Genomic DNA, 23,017 nt, shown 5'->3' on the forward strand with positions numbered 1-23,017 from the left:
TTAAATGTTTAAGGTTACAGGGAAAGGGTGGGGAAGAGCACCTTGGTAAGATGCTGTCTGTTAGAGAGTTGGTGCAGATTCAATGAGCCAAGTGGCCTCTTCTGCTCTGTAAGGATTCTATGATATCATCATTATTATCACTACGATAGTCATCATTGCATTACTGTACAGAGAGGTACATCTTCTTTCTTTTACCTCCTACAACTGCAAACCAGCAAGTTAAAATGGCATTTTCTCACCACTCTGTCTTGTATTATTTTTAATATGTAGTCTTTAAGGATGACCAGCAATCCTGTTCCAGTTCTGAGGGTTATGGGACCTGGGTTTTACAATTATGCCATTGTAAGGTAGAACTAATGGGATCAGGTGACTTGTTCCAAAATCTGCTTGAAAGCTGGTTTAGGGTGGGTAAAGATCAAAGGGAGGCCCAGATTGTGTTATTGGGGCAGTTAGAGACATGTAGCTGTCTGTTCACAATGAGTATACCTCTTGAGTCTCCCAACGAAAGTGACAGTATCGGTTTGTTAATAGTTGTGCTGTAAATTCTCCATTTACTTTTCAGACAAAAGAGAATCAGGGTCAAAAATAACTGATCAGCATTTTCCACCTCACTGGATGGCATATCTGCTTTACATTACCATGGGGAAAGAGGGCAGTGAAAGTCATTTTAAGATCAGGTTAGTCTTGCCTCCAAATCAGTGATTACCCAGTTTCCAGTCTGACAACCTTCACTGCACATGGCTGGTAGCAGGCAAGGGAGAGAGATGCCTTATCTACAGGCTCCCTGGCCCCCTTGGACGGCCCCTCCCCCCACCCCCAGTCATTTCACTCTGTTTCCATCCCCCACTGGCCAGTCTATTACAGCTCCCCATCTGCCTTAGTCCCTGTGTTTGATGAGGGTTGGAGGATTGAGGGTCGGAGCCTATCCTGGCTCCAGCAATAGTTCCCAACCCTCTTACCTCTGGCTCCATGGCTCCTCAGTATCAGGGACTGGATGTAATCCTCACAGCAGCTGTTGTTCCCAGAAACACTACTGGAACCACAGAAGCTACTGGATAATTAATTGGTTGGCGACTGTCTAAAATATGGCCTTTTGCCCAGATTGTGGTGGAATTCCCACCTTAAACCAAATAAAAGTGTGTGTGGGGCAACCCCAATTTTTGTTGGAGGAGTTCAGTACCCCATTAAATTCAACCTTTAGGTTATCCATAGCAGATACATAGCACACTATGTGGAGTTTGCATATTCTCGCTGTGTCTGTGTGGATTTTCTCCAGGTGCTCCGATTTCCTCTCGCACTCCAAAGATGTGCAGGTTAGGTTGATTGGCCATGCTAAATTGCCCCTTAGTGTCAAGGGGATTAGCAGGGGAAGTGTGAGGAGTTATGGGGATAGGGTCTGGGTGGGATTGTTGTCAGTGTAGGCTTGACAAGCCAAATGGCCTCCTCCTGCACGGTAGGGATTCTATTCTATGAATAACCACTACTGAAGGTACCTTCAACAGATGATAAAGTTATGGAATGCAGACTTTGTACCTAAGAATATTCCAGGTAATTACAGGCTGGTGAGCCTTACATCAGTGGTAGGGAAATTATCGGAGAGGATCCTTCGAGACAGGATTTATTCCTACTTGGACATAAATGGACATATTGGTGAGAGGCAACATGGTTTTGTGAAGGAGAGGTCGTGTCTCACAAACTTGATTGAGTTTTTCAAGGAAGTGACGAAGATGATTGAGGGTTGGGCAGTGGATGGTGTCTACATGGACTTCAGTAAGACCTTTGACAAGGTCCCTCATCGCAGACTGGTGCAGAAGGTGAAGTCGCATGGGATCAGACGTGAGCTGGCAAGGTGGATACAAAACTGGCTTGGTCAAAGGACAGTAAGATTTTACTGTGTTTACCCCAGTCCAATGCCAGCATCACCACATCATGTTGGTTAAAGAAGACAGAGAGTAGCAGTGGAAGGGTGCATTTCTAAATAGAGGGCTGCGACAAGTGGCATTCCTCAGGGATCAGTGCTGGGACATTTACTGTTTGTAATATATAAATGATTTGGAGGAAAATCTAACCAGTTTGATTAGTAAGTTTGTGATCAGGACAAAGGTTGTGGATTTGTGGATAGCAATGAGGACCATCAGAGGGTACTGGAGGATAAAGATCAGTTGGAGACTTGGGCGAAGAAATGGCAGATGGAGTTTAATCCAGACAAATGTGAGGTAATGCATTTTGGAAGATCTAATACAGATAGGAAATATACAGTAAATGGCAGAACCCTTAAGAGTATTGACAGGCAAAGAGATCTGGGTGTACAGGTACACAGGCCACTGAAAGTGGCAATGCAGGTGAAGAAGGTAGTCAAGAAGGCATATGGCATGCTTGCCTTCATCAGCCGGGGTATTGAGTTTAAAAATTGGCAAGTCAGGCTACACTTGGAATATAGTGTTCAATTCTGGTTGCCATACTACCAAAATGATGTGAAGGCTTTGGAGAGGGTACAGAAAAGATTTACCAGGATGTTGCGGGTGGTATAGAGGATATTAGCTATGAGGAGAGGTTGGAGAAATTTGGGTTGTTCTGGCTGGAACGACGAAGGCTGTGGGGCGACCTGATAGAAGTCTACAAGATTATGAAAGGTGTGGACAGAGTGGATAGCCAGAAGCTTTTTCCCAGGGTGAAAGAGTCAATTACTAGGAGGCATAGGTTTAAGGTGCGAGGGGCAAGGTTTAAAGGAGAAGTATGAGACATTTTTTACACAGAGGATGGTGGGTGCCTGGAACTCGTTGCCAGGGGAAGCGGATACGGTAGTGACTTTTAAGGAACGTCATGACAAAAACATGAATAGAATGGGAATAGAGGGATATGGTCCCTGGAAGGGTAGGGGTTTTAGTTCAGTCGGGCAGCATGGTCAGTGCAGGCTTGGAGGGCTGAAGGGCCTGTTCCTGTGCTGTAATTTTCTTTGTTCTTTGTTCTAACCATCAATAAGTGCTAAATAAAAATAAAATACTGCAGATGCTGGAAATCTGAAATCAAATCTGAAAATGCTGGAAGCAGGTCGGGCAGCATCAAACAGGATTCAGGTTTTGAGTCTAGAATGACTTTTCTTAAGAACAGCATTAAGAGCATTCCTAAAAAATGCTTCTGCTATATTTTCACCCTCTTGGCATGAGGTCTGAATCAATGATGCTGAGTATTTCTCGATGGCATTTGCTGAATTGGTGCACAGTTGACACATTCTTTGACTGCTTTCATCCCAGCTTGTATCCTTCTTGTGTAATGAATAGGAGACTAGTTCCGCTGCTATGGTAATCGGCCATTGTGGCCGACTCCACCAAGTTGGAATCCTGGTTATACTTAAGTTTCTGTTCACAGAAAACCAGCCCTTGGTCATGTGCCATCTCTGTCCCTTTCTTCTCATTATCAGTGCCTGGCTCTCTCTCTATTCTCCAGAAGCCTGGATTGCATTCCAACTGTATAGTACAAGGGTGTTTGGGCATGATGGAATGTGAGTGATGCAGTATATGTGGTTAGAATTTAGCTATTGATTTTGTTGGTCATCTTGCCTGTTAGAGTAAAAACAGTTAAGCATTTTAACAGCTCTTGAAGTAGCAGATTGTTTTTGGGCAGAAACATTACATTTAACGTGATTGGACCAGCTTTGGTCCAGTATTCCTGAATTTTAGGTCTAAACGCTATTGAGCAACGTATGCAGTGAAGTGTCACAGTGGTTAACAGTGCTGCCACACAGCACCAGGGACCTGGGTTCAATTTCAGCCTTGGGTCTCTGTGTGGAGTTTGCACATTCTCGTCATATCTGTGTGGGTTTTCTCTGGGTGCTCCAGTTTCCTCATGCACTCCAAGGATGTGCAGGTTAGGTTGATTGGCCATGCTAAATTGCCCCTTAGTGTCAGGGGGATTAGTAGGGGAAATACATGGAGTTATGGGGATAAGACCTGAGTGGAATTGTTGTCGGTGATGGCCTCCTTCTGCACTATAGGATTCTAGTCTATGAATTCCCACTATTGAATCTCCACCCTGGTGTCTTCTCAAGCTGGATGTTGTTGTCTGAAGCAGATAGCAACTTACAAGAAAAAAAACACAGAAGAGGAGGAAACAAATCTGCATTTTACAACTGCAAGGCACCTAAAATCATTGAATTCATAGAATCCCTACAGTGCAGAAAGTGGCCATTTGGCCCATCAAGCTTGCACCAACAACAATCCCACCCAGGCCCATCCCTGCAACCCCACATGTATACCCTGCTAGTGCCCCTGACACTAAGGTGCAATTTAACACGGCCAACAGCATATCTTTGGATTGTGGGAGGAAACTGAAGCACCCAGAGGAAACTCATGGGAGAACGTGCAAATTCCACAAAAACAGTGAACGAGGGCCAGAATTGAGCCTGGATCCCTGGCAGTGTGAGGCAGCAGTGCTAACCACTTTGCCGTCGTGCCATCCTACAGTGACGTACTTTTGAAATATAGGGGAGAGAGCATTGTTAGGTGCTACAACTATATGTGTAGAAGGGTATGGGGGACAGCTCCATTTTATGACCACTGAGTACGCTGAATTTTAAATCCACTGCATGCCTCAGAAATCGGGTAGGAACGGGGGGATCGAGTGAAAGGGAGGAACTTTAACAGGCGTGAGGATATCCAAAAATATATGTTTTAAATACTTTTCTGGGCTGTTACTTTGTTTTGTATGTTGTAAATAATATCATATTTGAACTTGGGTCTTCACTAATTAGAAATGAAATGTTAGATATGACTTTTATTTTGGTTGGCTAAATCATTGCCATATTTACATAAAATATGCTTTATTCTGAAGTGGTTAAATGGACAATTTTTACTAAACTTCAGAAGAGAAAACGTGCTTATTTTGAGTACCAATCTCAGTCCTCAGTCCTCTCAACTGCTGTTGATTTGTTCAAGCTACTGTCCCAACCGTAAGATTAATTAAGGCCTTGTAATCAGAAACGTGCATGCTTTATTTGTGATTTAGTAATGGATGGCATGTGGTTAATATTAAAGTTGGGTTGGGCATTTGTCAATCCCCACCAGACACATACCCACCTTATTAAGCTGGCAGCTGAACTAATGGTCATGAACTGCAACTTTTAATCTAAAATAAAACAGCAGTTCCATCATGCCGTAGACATATCATCTTTCTTTCTTTCTGAAGAGTGGTGAGGTAATTTCTTTACTTTAGTCTCAGTACGGAGATCAGCATAATTGAACTTTATTTCTCCCCTCCCTTCTGATTCCAGTGCTGTTTCCATTTGTGGTTAAACCCAGATATTCTTGTTGCTCTTGTGCAAGGCGTTATTCTCACTCTTGAATCTGCTTCGTATTTACAGGCAAGACACTATGTTTTTTCCTTCAGGATTCCTGGCCCCACTGCAAGGGCAACAGCAGCAACTGCCAGTAATGCGATGTCTCTCTCAACTCTGAATGGACAAAGTCAAACTATTAGCAGTTTGAAAAAACACAACAACCAGCCGTGCAAATCTGGGAGTCAGAAAGGTAAGGATTAAAAGTGCACTGATGCATTTTAAATGACAGTTAAATTTGAATGGTGGAAAAAATAAATGACTGCTCTGATCAAAGTTTTAGGAATATTATTTCAGTACTAAGTTGAAGTAAGTTTCTTCAGTTTGATGGTAAGATTACTTACAGGAATACACGTTTGCTTCTTGAATAGGGAGCAAGGCACATGCATGCCTCTACACGTGCTGAATTCCAGTTGCTGGTCTTCAGTTATCTATCAAACCTCTTGGTGATTGAGAACAGATGACAAGATACTCAGTTTTATTATATATAAGGACTACAACAAAAAATGTGGCAAAATAACTTAAAGATGGCTTCAGCATGAAAGGTTAATATTTGAAAAACTTTCACACTAGCTGCAGTTGTGCTATAGAAAGTATATATTTTCCAAGTGCTGTCCCAATGTTATCAATCACTCTTGTGTGTCAGATCAATAGTTCAACTCTGGGTTCCAAAGACCCGAACAGCCTTATTGTTCAGTGTGTTTTATTTATTCTGTACAATGCCTCCATAATAATGTTTAACTTATAAGTAGTAGTGGGCAAGATTTATCACATGTATATTTGATTTTTTTTTAACCTTATAGCCAAACTGTTTTATGCCAAGTTGAATTGTATAGAGCATTTAAGCAAATGCTTTGACGTTAGTATGATGCAAAAGTTTTAATCTGGTTCTTGATTAAATCCATTTGTAGATAAAATTGATTTGAATCAGATGTATAAGGTTGTAGCCTTCAGCCAAGAGTTAACATAGTTCATGAGTTGGGTTTTGACTTCCTTCCATAAGGCAGAGAAGAGCGTAAATCCTTGATCCAAAATAAATGTCTTTTCCCAATGTAAGGTTGGAATTTCATGGAATGGCAGTAATGGTGCATTTACTCTGTACCCTCTGAAATTGCATTCAGCTTAACTAAGGATGATCTGGATTGAATAGGCTGTCAGGGGATTTACATCTACAGCTGTCTCATTCAGTTCATGTGTTCAGCAGTATTAAATTAATAGCTCAAGGCGTGCACTAAAATACTCATTCTGATTACAAATGCAGATTTCCTGATATTTTTTGTACTCAAATGTGAATCAACCAGTCCACAGTTCATGTCAGATGAGAGATATTTGCTTTAAGTTTTTGATAGATAAGTAATTCTGCACAGACGTGCTTAAAGGTTCATCACAAACCAGTCAGAAAACTATATCAAATTCAGATTTACAGATGTTGTGCTAGCCCATTTGTAACCTTCAACAATGGTTTTAGCATTCAAGGCATATTAAATGCCTGCTTCATTACTCAACTCATAGATACACGTTAAAAGAAACTGTTAAATTTCTCAGTGACCAGAATTAACATTGTAAAAATCAAATTTGAACAAACTGTAAATTTCATGAAAGGTAAACAACTGAAGGGTAAAATTTTTGCAGCATGGATGGACAGACAGGGAAAGTGAGCCAGTGAGATTTAACATACTGGATATGAACTTTTTTATTATTTGTTCATGGGGTGTGATTCAAACTGACAAGATCAGTATTTATTGCCCATCCCTAATTCCCCTTGAATGGGTGGTGCTGATCATCTTCTTGAGCTGCTGAAGTCCACACGATGCAGTTATACCCTCAGTGCCATTAGGGTGTGAACTCCACAATTTTGACCCCATGACGTGAAGGAGTAACAATATAGTTCTAAGTCAGGACAGTGTGTGACTTGGTGGGAGCTTACAAGTGTGTTTACTTACATACAAAAATAGCTTGTTAGCAGAATGTTTGACTTTTGACAATAATGTTTCAGCCATTAGTTATAGCTCTCCTGATTTGCATTTTCATTTCCATTGACTTCTCTGCTAATCAGCAGAGAATTCTAATAGGCAGCTGAAACTGTTATCTTCCAATTTTCACTATCAATGAAAATCAAAATGATTCCCAATCAAATAAAGAAAAACATACCTAGTTTTTTTTACCATATCTAATTTTGTTATTTTGGGAGAAAACATTACTTAGAAGCCCCTACACTTAATGCCAAAGATGCTATATAATGTAAGTTGATGCATCCTGACTTGGATGAAATATATTTTACAAAGGCATGTGTGAATAATATCGTGTGCATCATATTCCACATATCACAAGCCTTTCTACAATTCTGCCCAATTGTTACATCTAAAATTGATTGGAAGGGAATAATGTCAAGTGTTGGTATAACAATGTCTTCTGTATTAAGGCTGGGGCTGGGCAGTTCTCCCATTCTGCTGCGCTAATTTTTTAACACAACAGGCCAGGAGAATCCATGGTGGACAATGTGTGGAATTCATGTAGTGATAGCATCTCCCAGTGCCTAACTTCCAGCAGCGTCTGCTCCACGCTGGAAATTGGCGAGGCAAGTACTTAAGTCCTAATTTTAACATAATTTAAATGCTATTAGCTGGCCCAGGACTGAGGTCCTTGGGTCCACTAGCATCTTCCCCCTTCCCACCACAGCATTTCACTTCAGCAGGGTTTGGAATAGCTCCCCACTTTCAGGGAACTAGCAGCCCGGAGTAAAGGGGGACAATCGAGACCCTCCCAGAGGGTTGGGCAGCAGGAGGGTGGTGCCTCTTGGGCATTGGCAACTGGGCTGTGCCAGCCTGTGCCCCCTCATCCAGGGGGCACCGGCTTGCACAGCCCATTGCCAATGTCAAAGAGGCAAAGTGCCAATGCACAAGGGCACCGCCAAGGTGCATTTGGCACCATCAGGCATTGGGCAGTGCCAAGGGAGTGGGATATATAGAAGCGGGGCCCTGGGAGCAGGCCAGATGGGGGCATGGCTTGGTGGCCCATTCGGTGGGGGTGGAGAGTCCCGCTGCCTCTCTGCATGGGGATCGGTGGGGGAAGGCAGAAGGCCAGTGATCAGGGCAGGCTGGGTGGCGGAGGGTGATATCCAGGAGGGGTTGTGGGTCAGCCTACTGATGAGGTCGGCACTGAGGAGAGGTAGGGTGGGAGCGAGTCGGGATTGTGGGGGAGTGGGTTTCTGTCAGAGGGGAGGAATCAATGGCGGGGGGGCTGCAGCGGGCCACAAGGGGGCTTGAGGCTGGCCCGGGAATGGTTGGGGGCCATGGCCATGTGGTGGGGAGGAGAAGGGGGCGTGGGGGGGAAGCCCGCAGGACTGGCCAGTGATTGAGTTGGCCAACAATTGGGAGGCTATCAGCGAAGGCCCACTGTGCATGTACTGATCTCAGCATGTGCAGGGGCCTGCTCAGTGCACTGATTTCAGCCTCTCTAGTGGAAATAGGCCCCCAACCTCCTGAAATTTAATGATCTTCACACTGATTGCCTCTGTAGTGCACAGAGTGTGGGAATTTCTCCTCTGAATTCCCACTGAAAAAAAAACAGCATGCATTATTCCAGTTTTCACGCAGATTCGACATTTGGAATATTTTTGGGAAAATTCTGGCCCAAATATTTGCAATTAACTATTTTCCAAACACAAATTGCAAAGTGTCCAAATAAGTATGGGAACAACTAAGTTGAGTTTCTTTCACTCCCCCAAAATTTCAGTATAGTGGCACAATGGTTAGCACAGCTGCCTCACAGTGTCAGGGACCCGGGTTCAATCTCAGCTTGGGTCATTGTCTGTGCGGAGTTTGCATGTTCTCCCCGTGTCTGCATGGGTTTCCTCCGGTTTCCTCCCACAGTCTGAGAGACCTATGGTTAGGTGCTTTGGCCATGCTAAATTCTCCCTCCACGTACCCAAACAGATGCTGGAATGTGGCGACTAGGGGATTTTCACAGTAACTTCATTGCAATGTTAAGATAAGCCTACTTGTCGTACTAATAAAGAAACTTTAAGCTGCATACAAGAAAGCTATCAAAGAGGTATTAGCCTCTGTTGGCAAATTCTGTATTATTCCAGTTTTTTTGTTTCTCTCGGTTTTGATTATCTTTTTATTCTCAGTGTTTCTTTTAAGGTAGCATCGTCACTTCTTGAGCCAGAAGGTTATGGTTTAAACACCACAACCAGTGGCTTAAGCAACAAAGTTTTGGAGCAGTGTTATGAGAATGCTGTATTGTCAAATGTGTCGTCTTTCAGGTAATATCAAATCAAGGCTTCCATCTCCCCAGTAGCTGAATGTAAAAGATCCTTTCACATTATTGCTAAAAAGTGCAAAGGAATTACCCTTCGATCGTCATCACTTCAACTGATTATCTTGACATTGTTTCCATGCTGTGAGAGTTTCCTCTGCGGGAATTGACTGGAGTTTCCTACACAGTAATTACACTGCAAAAATACTTAAATGGCTGCAAAGCGTTCTGCGAGGTCTTAATGTTGTGAAATATGTTTTGTAAATATAAATCTTTCTTTCTTTTGCAATGTTAAATTACAATCTCAGTTGTCCACTCCATACCCCCACCAACCGCATTAATCTTGTCTTATTTATTTTTCTTGTTCCTAATTTCTGTTTCTGTCTTCTCTCCTTCACGAGAATGCATTGCAGAGTCCAAATGTCTCCTTTCCATTTATGACCAGAACTGTACATGTTAGTGTTTTACTCATTTAACCTATCAATGTTTCTTAAAATGACATATCATGTCACCAATATTTGTCAAGCTCTCAGTTGTATTATTTAAGTGATCAATAAAAAAAAACAGACAGCTGATGCATCACTGCAGATCCTTGTGGAATACCACTAGACACTTACTTCCAGTTCAAGCACATTCTCATTGTCCTTCTTCTGTTTTCCACCTTCCAACTCATCTCTGCACTAGGTTAACTTTAGCCTTGCATATGGAACTTTATTGGACATCCTCTGGAAGTCCATATAAACCACATTCTTATTCCTCTGTCTACTACTGTAGTTCCATCCTCAACAAAGATCAATCTTTGTGAGCCCTTTCCAATCGCACGGTGGCACAGTAGTTAGCACTGCTGCCTCATAGCATCAAGGATCTGTGTTTGGTTCCTAGCTTGGGTCACTGTACAGAGTCTGCACAGTTTTCACCCATGTCTTTGTGGGTTGCCTCGGGTGCTCTGATTTCCTCTCACAGTCCAAAAGACGTGTTGATTATGTGCATTGGCCATTGCTGAATTTTTCCTCTACCTGAACAGACACTAGAGTGTGGTGACTTGGGAATTTTTACAGTAACTTAATTGCAGCATTAATTTGTGACAATAATAATAAATAAAAATAATAATTAATATTCATCAAAAAAAATAATCATTGAATTTTCTCTAAGTCTCAGACACTATTCTTACTTATAGATTCCAATAGGTTGTGCGTCAGGTGTTAGACTCACCAATCCACAACTTCCTGGTTTCCTTTAAACACCTTAAGTAATGGAGTTCCTTTTCATGATATTCCACTCAAATAAGGGCGGAAAGCTGAATCGCAAATATTTTCATTTCAGTTTTTAATTTGCATAGTCAATCATAAAACCTTTGTGAAGGTATGTCAACACATCAAGTTTTGAGTGATATGTTCTGCAAAGACAAGAACCAGCTCTTCAAACAGGATGGTCTGTTGAAAGAAGCTGTAATGTTGATGTTCCTGAAATTATTGTTGGAATAGAATACTGCTACACTGAAAGTGGAGGAGGGTAAAAATAATCTTTCTGACTTGTGCAAAACATGCTTTGGGAGATTGGACAGTTCAGTTTACACTGAATCCCTACACAGCAGGAAGAGGTCATCAGGCCCATCAAATTTTCACTTGACTCTCTAAGCATTCCATCCAGACCATTCCCTTCGTGCTAGCCCCATAACCCCACACATTTACCATGGCTAATCCATCTAACCTACACATCTTGAGACACTAAGGGGCAATATAGCATTGCTAATACACCTAACCTGCACATCTTTCGACTACAGGAGGAAACTGGACAACCCAGAGGAAACCCACACAGACATGGGGAGAATCTGCAAACTCCACACAGACAGTCACCCAAAGCCAGAATCAAACCCAATGTGCCACTATGCCGTGCCTGCATTCCTTTTGCACTGAACTCACTGTAACTTAAAGACTGCTTAGTTAGATTAACAAGACCTCTCGCTATTTGAAAACAATATGATAAAATGTAACTTTGTACTCATGACCATGTATGTGTTTATAGGGTGAATGAAAAGTAATTATAAAAAGGTTGATATGTTCACAAGGAACCATGTTTCTACATTTTTATCTGTTACGTTAAGTACTCAATGAATTGTGACCTTGTCATCATACCAAAAGTATGTTCATAAGAATTCTATAATCTTGCTCTGCATTTTACTTGCTGTTTACTTTTTGATTGCATGAAACCAGAATTTTGCTTACTGTTTGGGCGAGATTTTCTCCAATATTGGCAAGAGCCAATGTCGAATGGAAAAAGCAGCATTGAGCCCACTGATGGTGATGATGGCTTCTTCTGCAGTATAGCTTTGATTTGATTTATTATTGCCAAATGTATTGGGATACATAAGAACATAAGAACATAAGAAATAGGAGCAGGAGTAGGCCATCTAGCCCTTCGAGCCTGCCCCGCCATTCAATAAGATCATGGCTGATCTGTCGTGGCTCAGTTCCACTTTCCCGTCCTCTCCCCATAACCCTTAATCCCCTCGCTTATCAAAAACCCATCAACCCGCGTCTTAAAAATATTTAGCGAGGCAGTTTCCACCACTTCAACGGGCAGAGAATTCCAGAGATTCACCACCCTTTGAGTGAAGAAGTTCCTCCTCAACTCCGTTCTAAACCGCCCCCTCTTTATCTTGAGGCTGTGCCCCCTAGTCCTACTGTCCTTTCTGAGTGGGAAGAGTCTCTCCACCTCTATCCTATCCATCCCATTCATCATCTTGTACGTCTCAATGAGATACAGTGAAAAGTATTGTTGCTTGCGCGCTATAGAGATAAGACATAACCATTTACAGAGTACATAGGGGAGAAGGAAAGGATAGGGTGCAGAATATAGTGTTGCCGTTACAGGTAGCGTGAAGAGAAAGATCAGCTTTAGAGATGGTAAGTCGATTCAAAAGTCTAGCAGCAGGGAAGAAGCTGTTCTTGAGTCGGTTGTACATGCTCTCAGACTTTTGTGTCTTTTTCCCAATAGAAGAAGGTGGAAGGCTGTGTGTCCAGGCATGTGGAATCATTGATTATGCTGGCTGCTTTTCCAAGGCAGCGGGAAGTGTAGGCGGAGTCAGTGGATGGGAAGCTGGTTTGTGTGATGGACTGGGCTACGTTCACAATCCTTTGTAATTTCTTGCGATCTCATATCTTCACTACATATAAACATATGATTATTTATTTCATAATTTCATTTTCTCTTTGTGCGTTAAAAGGGGAGAAATATGGCTTTATTAGGAAATTACACGTGTAGATCTGTCCCTCCCAATGTTGCATTAGTAAAATCTGAAGAGTTGCCATGGTTGGAAATTTGAAACCTTATGCCTGTTTCAGAAAGTCATCAATTGGTGACTGCTATGCACACAAACTTGCATTGGAAAAATACAGAGAGAGAAAATTTAAGGACTATGGTTTACAACTATTCTATACTTTACTCGGTTTAATTAGATGTGACAACTTCTGTTTCGTGGTTTGCATGAAGAGTCTTCAGGAATCCATGTCATTCTGTGTGTGTTAAAAGTTCAAAACCATGATACAACATGGAGGACAGCAACAGAAATCTAGGTAACTTCATTTTGGAAGTCAGTCTTAAATGTCAATCTACCGTTGTGTTTTGCATTAATTACTTTTTTCCCTTTTTGTGAAATAGCATTTGAAGATAACACTCTTGCCTGTCCAGATTGTAATAGTCAGAAAAGGTTATTTAAATATAGCGAGGTCACACAGCCAAAGAAGATTTTGAGCTCTGGAACTGCTGTATAGACTGAAGATTATACAAACCAGTGATTTAATTCATCTGCTGGATTACCAATGTTGCTTTCGTCTGCTATCTGAGAACTACAGATACGCTCTGCGAGAGCTGACCTATATTTTTTCTATGTCCATCAGCAAATGAGTATGTGCTGCTGTCTTCCTACAATGCTGTGTATTGCCAGAATTGGCAATCGTACAGAAGCAGAACTTTTTTCAGGATTATTCCTACTCTTATAGGCATGAAGCATGTTTCTGGCTAATCCATATATTTCTATATTTTGCAGTTGAACGTAATTTTTGTTGATTGGAAATGCTAGATGTAATTAGAATTTATATGACAGGTGTTGCCCCGTGTGGAACATTAAGTAATTGTCGATATTATGCTGTACCTTTTCTTGAATTCTGTGCAGTAGTCTTAATTCCTACATTTTCAGCAAGCATACAAATTGCTGTTTCTCTTTACTACTGACCTCTTACTTCCTGTATTGGTATAATAATCCTAGTCAAACGTCAAAACAAGTTTTATTGCAGATATATTAAAAGTGAGCAATGTTAGGGGCAGCATGGTAGCACAGTGGTTAGCACTGCTGCCTCACAACGCCAGGGACCCGGGTTTTATTCCCAGCTTGGGTCACTTTGCAGAGTCTGCACATTCTCTCCTGCCTGTGTGGGTTTCGTCCAGGTGCTCCTCCCATGGTCTGAAAGACATGCTGGTTAGTTGCATTGGCCGTGCTAAATTCTCCCTCAGTGTACCCAATCAGGAGCCGGAATGTGGCAACTAGGGGATTTTCACAGTAACTTCATTGCATTAAACATGTTGAAACATTTGACAGGAGCTCAAACCAAACAAAATCTGGAGACAGCATGTTTCTATATCCAAATTATTTGGATATCTTAATGTGTTATGGTTGTAGACTATTCAGGATGATGTGCTGTTCTCTATTGTACTATTTATACTGGGATAATAATAGAACATTGAGATAGAATACCATTTGTTCATTTAGTTATTATCTGAAGTTCATTCCACAAGTCAGTCCTTTCTCAGACATGTCATCAGTAATGTGTGTGTGTGTGTGTGTGTGTGTGTGTGTGTGTGTGTGTGTGTGTGTGTGTGTGTGTGTGTGTGTGTGTACATACCTTAAAAACTTTACTACAAAATAAGAATAATTTTTGCCATTGTTGAAGTGTGCAATTGACATTTAATGCTGACTCTACACTTGAGACGCAAAAAAAAACCCTTCTACAGTTAACTATGATTAAGTAAAACACATTTTGCATGGTTGTGACTCCTTTCCCCCAATCTCTCTTTTTTTAGCCTTTAGTTTATTAATTTCTGTTATGACCATGTGGAGAGGGGTAAAAATGATTCCCCTCTGCAAGTCTGACTGGAACTGGGTTTTTTGTGAATTGATTGAAGAAACTGCAATACACTTTCAGATTATGAATTAGCCAGACAGGTTTCTCAAATTTAAATACAGGATATGATAATTTTTTTCAAGACTACTTGCCGAATTAAAAAAAATAAATTGCAACCACCATTCATACTTCACACATGAGCCCTGGACGTATACACACACACACACACACACACACACACACACACACACACACACACACACACACACACACACACACACAGTAGAATAAGAGGATAGGCTTAAAGATTTTTTGCATTTTGTGAAGAAGATAAATAACCAAAGAGAATATGGTTAACTGTCCTTTAGTTGGTCTCAATGCAATAATTCCACCTTTGTTCCATTGTCTTCCTGGGTGTAGTTGGATGGAAATGATTCCCAAAAGATCTAAATTTGCAGTAGATCTCTTGGGATGATTACTTTATGAATTTGGACGCTATGTTGGTAAACTTCTTAAGTGTTCAACTAGCTGTATATCCCAGAGGAATTGTTTCATGGAAAAGGTAATTGTATTCTGATATCGCATCTTAGAAACTTTGGAAGAGTTGAAAGATAATGTGAAAGCAAACAGGAGATGGGGTCTGCCAGACTCCTCTGGGGTTTCTGTACCCTTTTCATTCCACTAGGGTGAAATGCAAGTTCTATACTCTAGCTGGCTACCAGTCTTCCACTGTCTTAAAAGGATTACAGATAAGTAAGTTTTTAAAATTTAGCCACAAAAAGGCAAATTAATTTGTATCTTTTAAACAAAAACATTTTCTCATAACATTTAATTGGAATCGTTTAACCATTATAATTTATTCCAGTGTTTGAAGTTAAAATACTTTGCATATTAACCTAACTTTCATAACCCTCCCTGCTCCCATTCACCACTTGAGAGGTAGAAGTGATTTAGCTTTGATAGGTTATGAAGATTTCTATGATCAAATCTTTGATTCAATTTTCTAATCAACTGCATTACTGCCAGGTGGATATAGTCTGATGGTAGACAGTAGCATATTGGTAATGTTACTGGACTAGTAATCTTAAAAATCCTAAACTAGACTAATGTTCCAAACACATGTACTCAAATCCCATTGTGACAGCTTGGGGAGGAGGAATGGAGGTGGGGGGATGTGGTTAAATTCAGTTAATTAATCGGGGGGGTGGTTAAATTCAGTTAATTAATCGGGGGGTGGTTAAATTCAGTTAATTAATCTGGAATAAATGCTAATTTCATTAATAATAATCATAACATTGCCAAATTGTCATACAAACCCATCTGGTTCACTTAATATACTTTAGGGAAGGAAATTTGCCACCTTGCCTGGCCTACACATGACTCCAGATTCAGAGCAATGTGGCCCTTTAAATTGGCCATTTGGTTATATCAATCCACTCTGGGAAAAGGCACTCTGTGTGTCGCTACATGACATGGACTGCAGCAGTTGATGGAGGGCATTTGACCTCCCCAGTGGCATTAAAATATGGTCCATATATCCAAAAAATGGATAATGCAATCAAAAAACTTGATGAAAACTGGAAACTGAGTTACATCCAACCATATCAACATTTGGGGCAAGATTTCAACTTGTTCAAAACAAATTCACTTGCATAGAGGGTCAAAATTGGGCCCTTGATATCTGTCACACATGTAGAGTCAGCATTATATGTCAATTGCACACTTCAACAATGGTAAAACTTATTCTTATTTTGTAGTAAAGTTTACACACACACACACACACACACACACAGACACAGACACACACACCCATTACTGATGACATGTTTGAGAAAGAATTGACTTGTGGAATGAACTTCAGATAATAACTAAATGAACAAATGGTATTCTATCTCAATGTTCTATTATTATCCCAGTATAAATAGTACAACAGAGCACAGCAGATCGTCCTGAATAGTCTACAACCACAACATATTAAGATGTTCAAATAATTTGGATATAGAAACATGCTGTCTCCAGATTTTGTTTGGTTTGAGCTCCTGTCAAATATTCCTGTCAAAAAACATGTTTGTTGTGTGAACTGAGTTAATGGTGATATACTTCAATCCTATTAGCTGATTCATTGTTGGTGGGGGGGTCTTTGGAGTATTAGCTTATTCATTGGGAACTCTGCAGTTCATTTTGTGGCAAAATTTAACAATTTTTTTTGCAATATCATGTGTATTTTCCACTTTGTAAAGATACAAGTCCCCCAGTTAGTCAAAAGAACAAATTGTAGAAAATGCCAGATCTACTTAGCAGGTCAGGCAGCAACTGTGGAGAGAAACAGACCGTAATTCCATGGCTGCCTCGTGTCAGATTTGGGGAATAGCTCAGAGATGCACTGTCGAATCTCTCTTGGAAGTTCCAGTGTAAGAGTTTATGCAGCAATTGTCCAAAGGGGCTAACTTCCCCTGGACAATGGTGCTTTTCTGGCAACCTTCCGCGAAAGCAATTTTAAATCACGAACTTCAGATGGTTCTGCTAGTGATGCAGTAATAATTACTTTGAAAGGATTAGAAAAAGTAAACTTCTAGCTTCAGAGTAACTATTTGAAACATGCAGACCAAGTCCCGCATGGCAGTCCCCACACAATCGGGAACCCTTCCCCGCCCCAACAAATCATCTCCCCACCCAGGGTATTCCCAAACTCCCCCCTCCCCGACCACCCTGCCATGAGATTCCCCCATCCTCTGATGTCCCCCAATCACCAGACATCCACCACTCGACATCCAACCATCCCTCCCCACCCCTCCCTGAAGTTGGAACCACCCCCCCAACCCAACCCCTGATGCCCGACCACCCCAACTTAATCCCCTCCGACATGACCTGCCAGCCCGTTGACCTGAACCTGAACCCACTGCCCTCCCCCCAATCATAACCCTGCTGACCAGTCAAACCCCATCCACTTAGCTTCTCCCTGACCTGTCAATATTACTCAACCCTTTATGGTAGCCTGTGCAGTAAAAAGGGGGACGTGGCCTCCCTGAGCTTGCTGGTGTCACACGGCACTGGGGCCTGCGAGGATGCTGTCACTGCAGCCCCCAAGCAGCTCCAGCCAGCAGATGTTTCGGCAAAGCTTTTCTGAGCAGGTCAATGTGCTTTAATGTCTTGTAATTCCAGCAGGGCACTGTGCACTGCGGGCTGCAAGTTATGGCCCATTATTTCTGGTAGGTATTGTGATGTCAGCAGGATGTATACTTTATGTTTCCAGTGTAAATAATTGCACAGAATTTAAATATTGCTATAAATCAATGAGGGCAAGACAAAAGCGCCATGCTTTGTCGCAATGTAAGCACTAGTATGCAACCCCAGCTCTAAACATGCTGCTGCAGAGCTGCACTCCTCTCATGGGAGCTAAGCTTGTTCTGTTGCCATCATTGTGGATCTTAGCTTAGGTTATCCTTGGTTAGGATCGATCGAGATTACTGGAAGCAAGGCTGTTGGTAAACTTTGCCTCTCATTAAACATTCTTCCAAATACGTTGGAGGCGATGGCCTAGTGGTATTATTGCTAGAATCCAGCAACTCAGCAAATGTTCTGGGCACCCGGGTTCAAATCCTGGCATGGCAGAACCTGGATTTAATAAATCATAAATAGTGGAGTGCTGCAGGGATCAGTGCTCAACTATTTACCATTTATATAGATGATCTGGAGGAGTGGGCTGAGTGTAGGGTGACGAAATTTGCTGATCAAACAAAGATAAGTGGAAAAGCAAATTAAGTGGAGGGTGTGAAAAGTCTGCGGAGAGATCTGGATAGGCTGAGCGAGTGGGCGAGGACCTGGCAGATGGAGTATAATGTTAGCAAGTGTGAGGTTATCCACTTTGGTAGAAATAATAGTAGGAGGGATTGTTATTTAAAAGGCGAAAAGCTGCAGCATACTACGGTGCAGAGGGACCTGGGGGTCCTTGTGCACGAGTCGCAAAAACCCAGTCTGCAGGTGCAGCTGGTGATCAAGAAGGCAAATGGAATGCTAGCCTTTATAGCGAGGGGGATAGAATATAAAAGCAGGGAGGTCTTGCTGCAACTGTACAGGGTACTGGTGAGACCGCAGCTGGAGTTTTGGTCGCCGCACTTACGGAAGGATATATTGGCCTTGGAGGGAGTGCAGAGGAGGCTCACTAGGCTGATACCGGAGATGAGGGGGTTGGCATATGAAGAGAGACTTAATAGACTGGGTCTGTACTCATTGGAGTTTAGAAGGATGAGGGGAGATCTTATAGAGACGTATAAGATAAAGAAGGGGATGGATAGGGTAGAGGTAGAGAGATTCTTCCCGCTTAGAAAGGATAGCAGGACTAGAGGGCACAGCCTCAAGATAAGGGGGGAGCAGTTTAGATCAGAGTTGAGGAGGAACTTCTTCACTCAAAGGGTGGTGAATCTCTGGAATTCTCTGCCCGTTGAAGTGGTGGAGGCTACCTCGCTAAATATATTTAAGTCACGGGTAGATAGGTTTTTGACAGACAAGGGAATTAAGGGTTATGGGGAGAAAGTGGGAAAGTGGAACTGATCCACTTCCGATCAGCCATGATCTTATTGAATGGCGGGGCAGGCTCGAAGGGCTAGATGGCCTACTCCTACTCCTATTTCTTATGTTCTTACGTTCTAATACCTGGAATTAAGAATCTACTGATAGCCATGAAACCATTGTTGATTGCCTGGTTCACTAATGTCCTTTAGGGAAGGAAATCTGCAATCCTTACCCAGTCTGGCCACATGTGCTTTGACTCTGGAGTCAATGTGGTTGACTCTGAACTGCTCTCGGGCAACAAGGAATGGAGCAATAAATGCTAGACAGCCACTGACAACTATGTCCCAATGAATGAATAAACAAAAAGGACAAGGCTTAGCTAGAGGTTCCCATGGAACTATCTCTTAGCAGGCTCTGTTGTCATGTGATCCACATTCACTGACATAGATATACATATTTAACATTGACCTTTTACTCTGCAAGCAACTGCATACCACGGCATGTCGGTCAAAGTTTGCGTGAGATGAATGCAACTTAGTGTAAAGCTGTCCTGTACCTGTTAACACAGTAAAAAGTCTGACAACACCAGGTTTTAGTCCAACCTATTTATTTGATAATATACTCGCAAGCTTTCGAGTATATTATCAAATAAATAGGTTGGACTAAAACCTGGTGTTGTCAGACTTTTTACTGTGTTTACGCCAGTCCAACGCCGGCATACCCACATCTGTACCTGTTAAAGCAGAGGTACACAATGGCTGAAGCAAGGTGAGAATTGGCTGGAAAAGAAACTGGGCCTTCCAGGGTGAAAACTGCTCAAGGGCATCCTGCACAGCCATCTGCAGTCTGCTCACTGAAAGCTACTGAGGTGGCACTGTGTAAGAGCACTATGACAGGCAAAGGCACCCACACAACTTTAGGTGGCAAAAAGGGCACTAAGTGAATGTGAGAGTGTGATTGTTTTGTATGGGTTGTTAGATTGTTTGACTGATGCTTTAGAGTGGCAGTTAAAGACATGGTTGATGATTAAAGAGAAGAATAGGATATAGAACTGCGTAGGATTGAGATTCAGGCTCGTTTTCACTGAATGATAGAGGACAGCCTGGTTGGGAAGAGGTTTGGTTGATTGCCTCTGCTCCATCCTCAAATGCTCACTGTATTCCTTCTTGCAATGGCTGTGCCCTTATGATGATGAGGTTATGCAAGATATGATAGACCACAACAAATAATGGCATGCACTTCAGTGAGTACTACAGTGCTCCACATGAGCAGTCTATGCAGGAGAAGCATTCCTTCAACAGCCCAAAGATATGTTGAATAATATTCCATGGGGCAGCATGGTTCTCATTATATGCATGTTGGGCTTGTGTTCATCAGAGTCACGAGCTGGGTGTACAGCAGATAGCCCTTACCCAATGACCATTCCTGGAAAGGGAGCACGCGGTGTCTGTCTTTGGAGGCTTTTGGCCCAGTGGGCACAGCGGGGACTGTGGTGCATTATCAATCCCTTTAATCACATTTTGCTTTGATGTTTTATATTTCCTTTGAGATCCTTTTTTACTTTGATGCAATATCTCTTTAAAGGGCAGCATTCATCCCACAGTTTGTTAATTTTAGTTAATTTAGTTAATGAAAAGCAGCCCTTGCCCAGCAGTTGCCCTCTGGTTTGATGCAGTTACTCACGTACTGAGGAAACAATGTGTTTGTGCAGAATAAAGACGTTGTGGCTTTCTATTATTCTGGTGGCATTCACTGGCATGATCTGCTAAGCATGATCACCCACCAACTATATATTCAGTGAGCGGCGATGACCTTTCCTGTTGTGGTGATGTAGCACCTGCAAATCCACATGTGCACAGTCAAAGTCAGCCTGCACCATGGGGAATATTGCTGTCCAGGAAGCCATGTACATGCTTTGTCTGCTTCCTTTTAGGCAGAGAATACAATGTAGTCCTGGCATAAAAAGCCTCAGTCACCTTCCTTGCATGGCACCAGACTTCAAGGTGGTGGCTGGTAATTGTATTGTCTGCTCCAACCTGGAAAGACACCACAAAGAAATCTGTGGCTGTGATCACCCTAAACTGCCATCCTTGTCATGCTTTTTGGCTGCAGGCCGACCTGCAAGAGGTGGCACAGTCCATAAAATGGAGACAGTGTGAACACACAGGCTCAATTTGAAGCAAGAGAAATGAATTGTGAAGAGCTTTTGCTGGTTTCAGCTGCCTGCTCAGAGCCCTTTCTTACCGCGGCATGGTGACACAGCAGTTAGCACTGCTGCCTCACAGCACCAGGGACCTGGGTTCGGTTCCCAGTGTGGGTCACTGTCTGTGCGGAGTCTGCACGTTTTCCTGTGTCTGCTCCAGTTTCCTCCCACAGTCTGAAAGACTTGCTAGTTAGGTGCATTGTTCGTGTTAAATTCTCCCTCAGTGAACCTGAACAGGTGTCGGCGTGTGGCGATTCAGGGTTTTTAACAGTAACTTCATTGCAGCGTTAATGTAAGCCTACTTGTGACACTAATAAATAAACTAAACTAAAACTAAACTACTTCCTCCTTCCTCTGCAAGTGACTTGTCCACTTCTCTGCTGCTTCTGCTCAACCTTCCTGCCAGGCCGCAAGCCCCAGGAACTACAGTGCTGAGGATTCTGATCCAACTCCTAGAAATCAGAACACAATCATTCATCACATGCAGCATCATTCCTTATTAAATTAATAAATTTTAAGCAGCAGTAAGGTGCTCCCAGCACTTCTACAAACTCAAAGCAGAGACAATAGAAGCCAATCAACAACTAACATGCAAGTTGTGGATGGTCTCTTTTGAATAGTGTTGGGAGGATTCTTTCCTGCTGCTGAACATGGATTCAGCTGTGTGTGTTTAAGGAAGGGCATTAGCTGGACAGTCGAGATTGAAAGTATCTATTTTCCGCACTGACTGGTGTCACAATTTGCTTGTTTCCAGTTTAGGCTTTTAATGCCTGTGCTAGCACAATCAACAAAATGGTATTCGACGCACTGGATATATAGTGCTCGCACCTTCTTGTTACCAAACAGCGCCCATAACCCCAAAGTTACTACCGCATTGAAGCTGAATTCTGTTGTCGAGTTGTCTTGAATTTTACACACCCATTGCCAACCATTAGTTGGTCAGATGGGCAGAGCAGTGGCAAATGGTATTTAACCCTGATGAGTGTAAGGTGATGCACTTTGGAAAAAGAAACAAGATGAGGGAATATTTAAAGAATGGCAGGACACTGGGTAACTCAGAGGAACAAGGGGATCGTGGGGTAATTATTTACAGATCCCTGAAGGTGGCAGAGAACGTGAATAGGATAATTAAAAAGGCACGTGTGACGCTTGCTTTCATCAGAGATGGTATAGAGTGTAAGAGCAAGGAGGTAATGTTAGAGCTATGCAGGGCGTTGGTTAGACAACAGCTGGATACTATGTGCAGTTCTGGTCACCTCACTATAGGATGGTTGTGATAGCATTAGAAAGCATACACAAGGATATTACCTGGGATGGAGCATTTGAGCTATAAAGAGAGACTGGATAGGCTTGGACTGTTTTCTTTAGAGCAGAGAAAGCTAAGGCAGACAGGGCAAGAAGGGAGCAGCTGTTCTCCTTGGTTGAGGGGTCAATCACAAAGTGACATTATGTTTGGCTAAGGGGCAGGAGATTCAGAGGGGATTTGATAAAAAATGTTTTCATTCAGAAGGTGGTAACAATCTGGAATGCACTGCCTGGGAAGGTAATGGAGGCCGGAAACCTTGGCACAGTGGTTAGCATTGCTGCCTT

The 23,017-nt window shown here is 42.3% G+C and overlaps 1 protein-coding gene across 1 annotated transcript in view; it reads left to right on the forward strand.

Annotated features, from left to right (window-relative positions):
* LOC145357045 (neuron navigator 1-like) overlaps positions 1-23,017 on the forward strand; it is a 698,546-nt gene that overhangs the window by 161,356 nt on the left and 514,173 nt on the right. The window contains exon 3 of the mRNA XM_080210100.1: positions 5,386-5,525. Within this exon, the coding sequence (XP_080066226.1) occupies positions 5,386-5,525 (140 nt within the window). The remainder of the gene's footprint in view (positions 1-5,385; positions 5,526-23,017) is intronic.

The sequence above is a fragment of the Carcharhinus amblyrhynchos genome, chromosome 22, assembly GCF_965287045.1.
Source record: "Carcharhinus amblyrhynchos chromosome 22, sCarAmb.v2.hapA, whole genome shotgun sequence".
Lineage (NCBI taxonomy): Eukaryota > Metazoa > Chordata > Chondrichthyes > Carcharhiniformes > Carcharhinidae > Carcharhinus > Carcharhinus amblyrhynchos.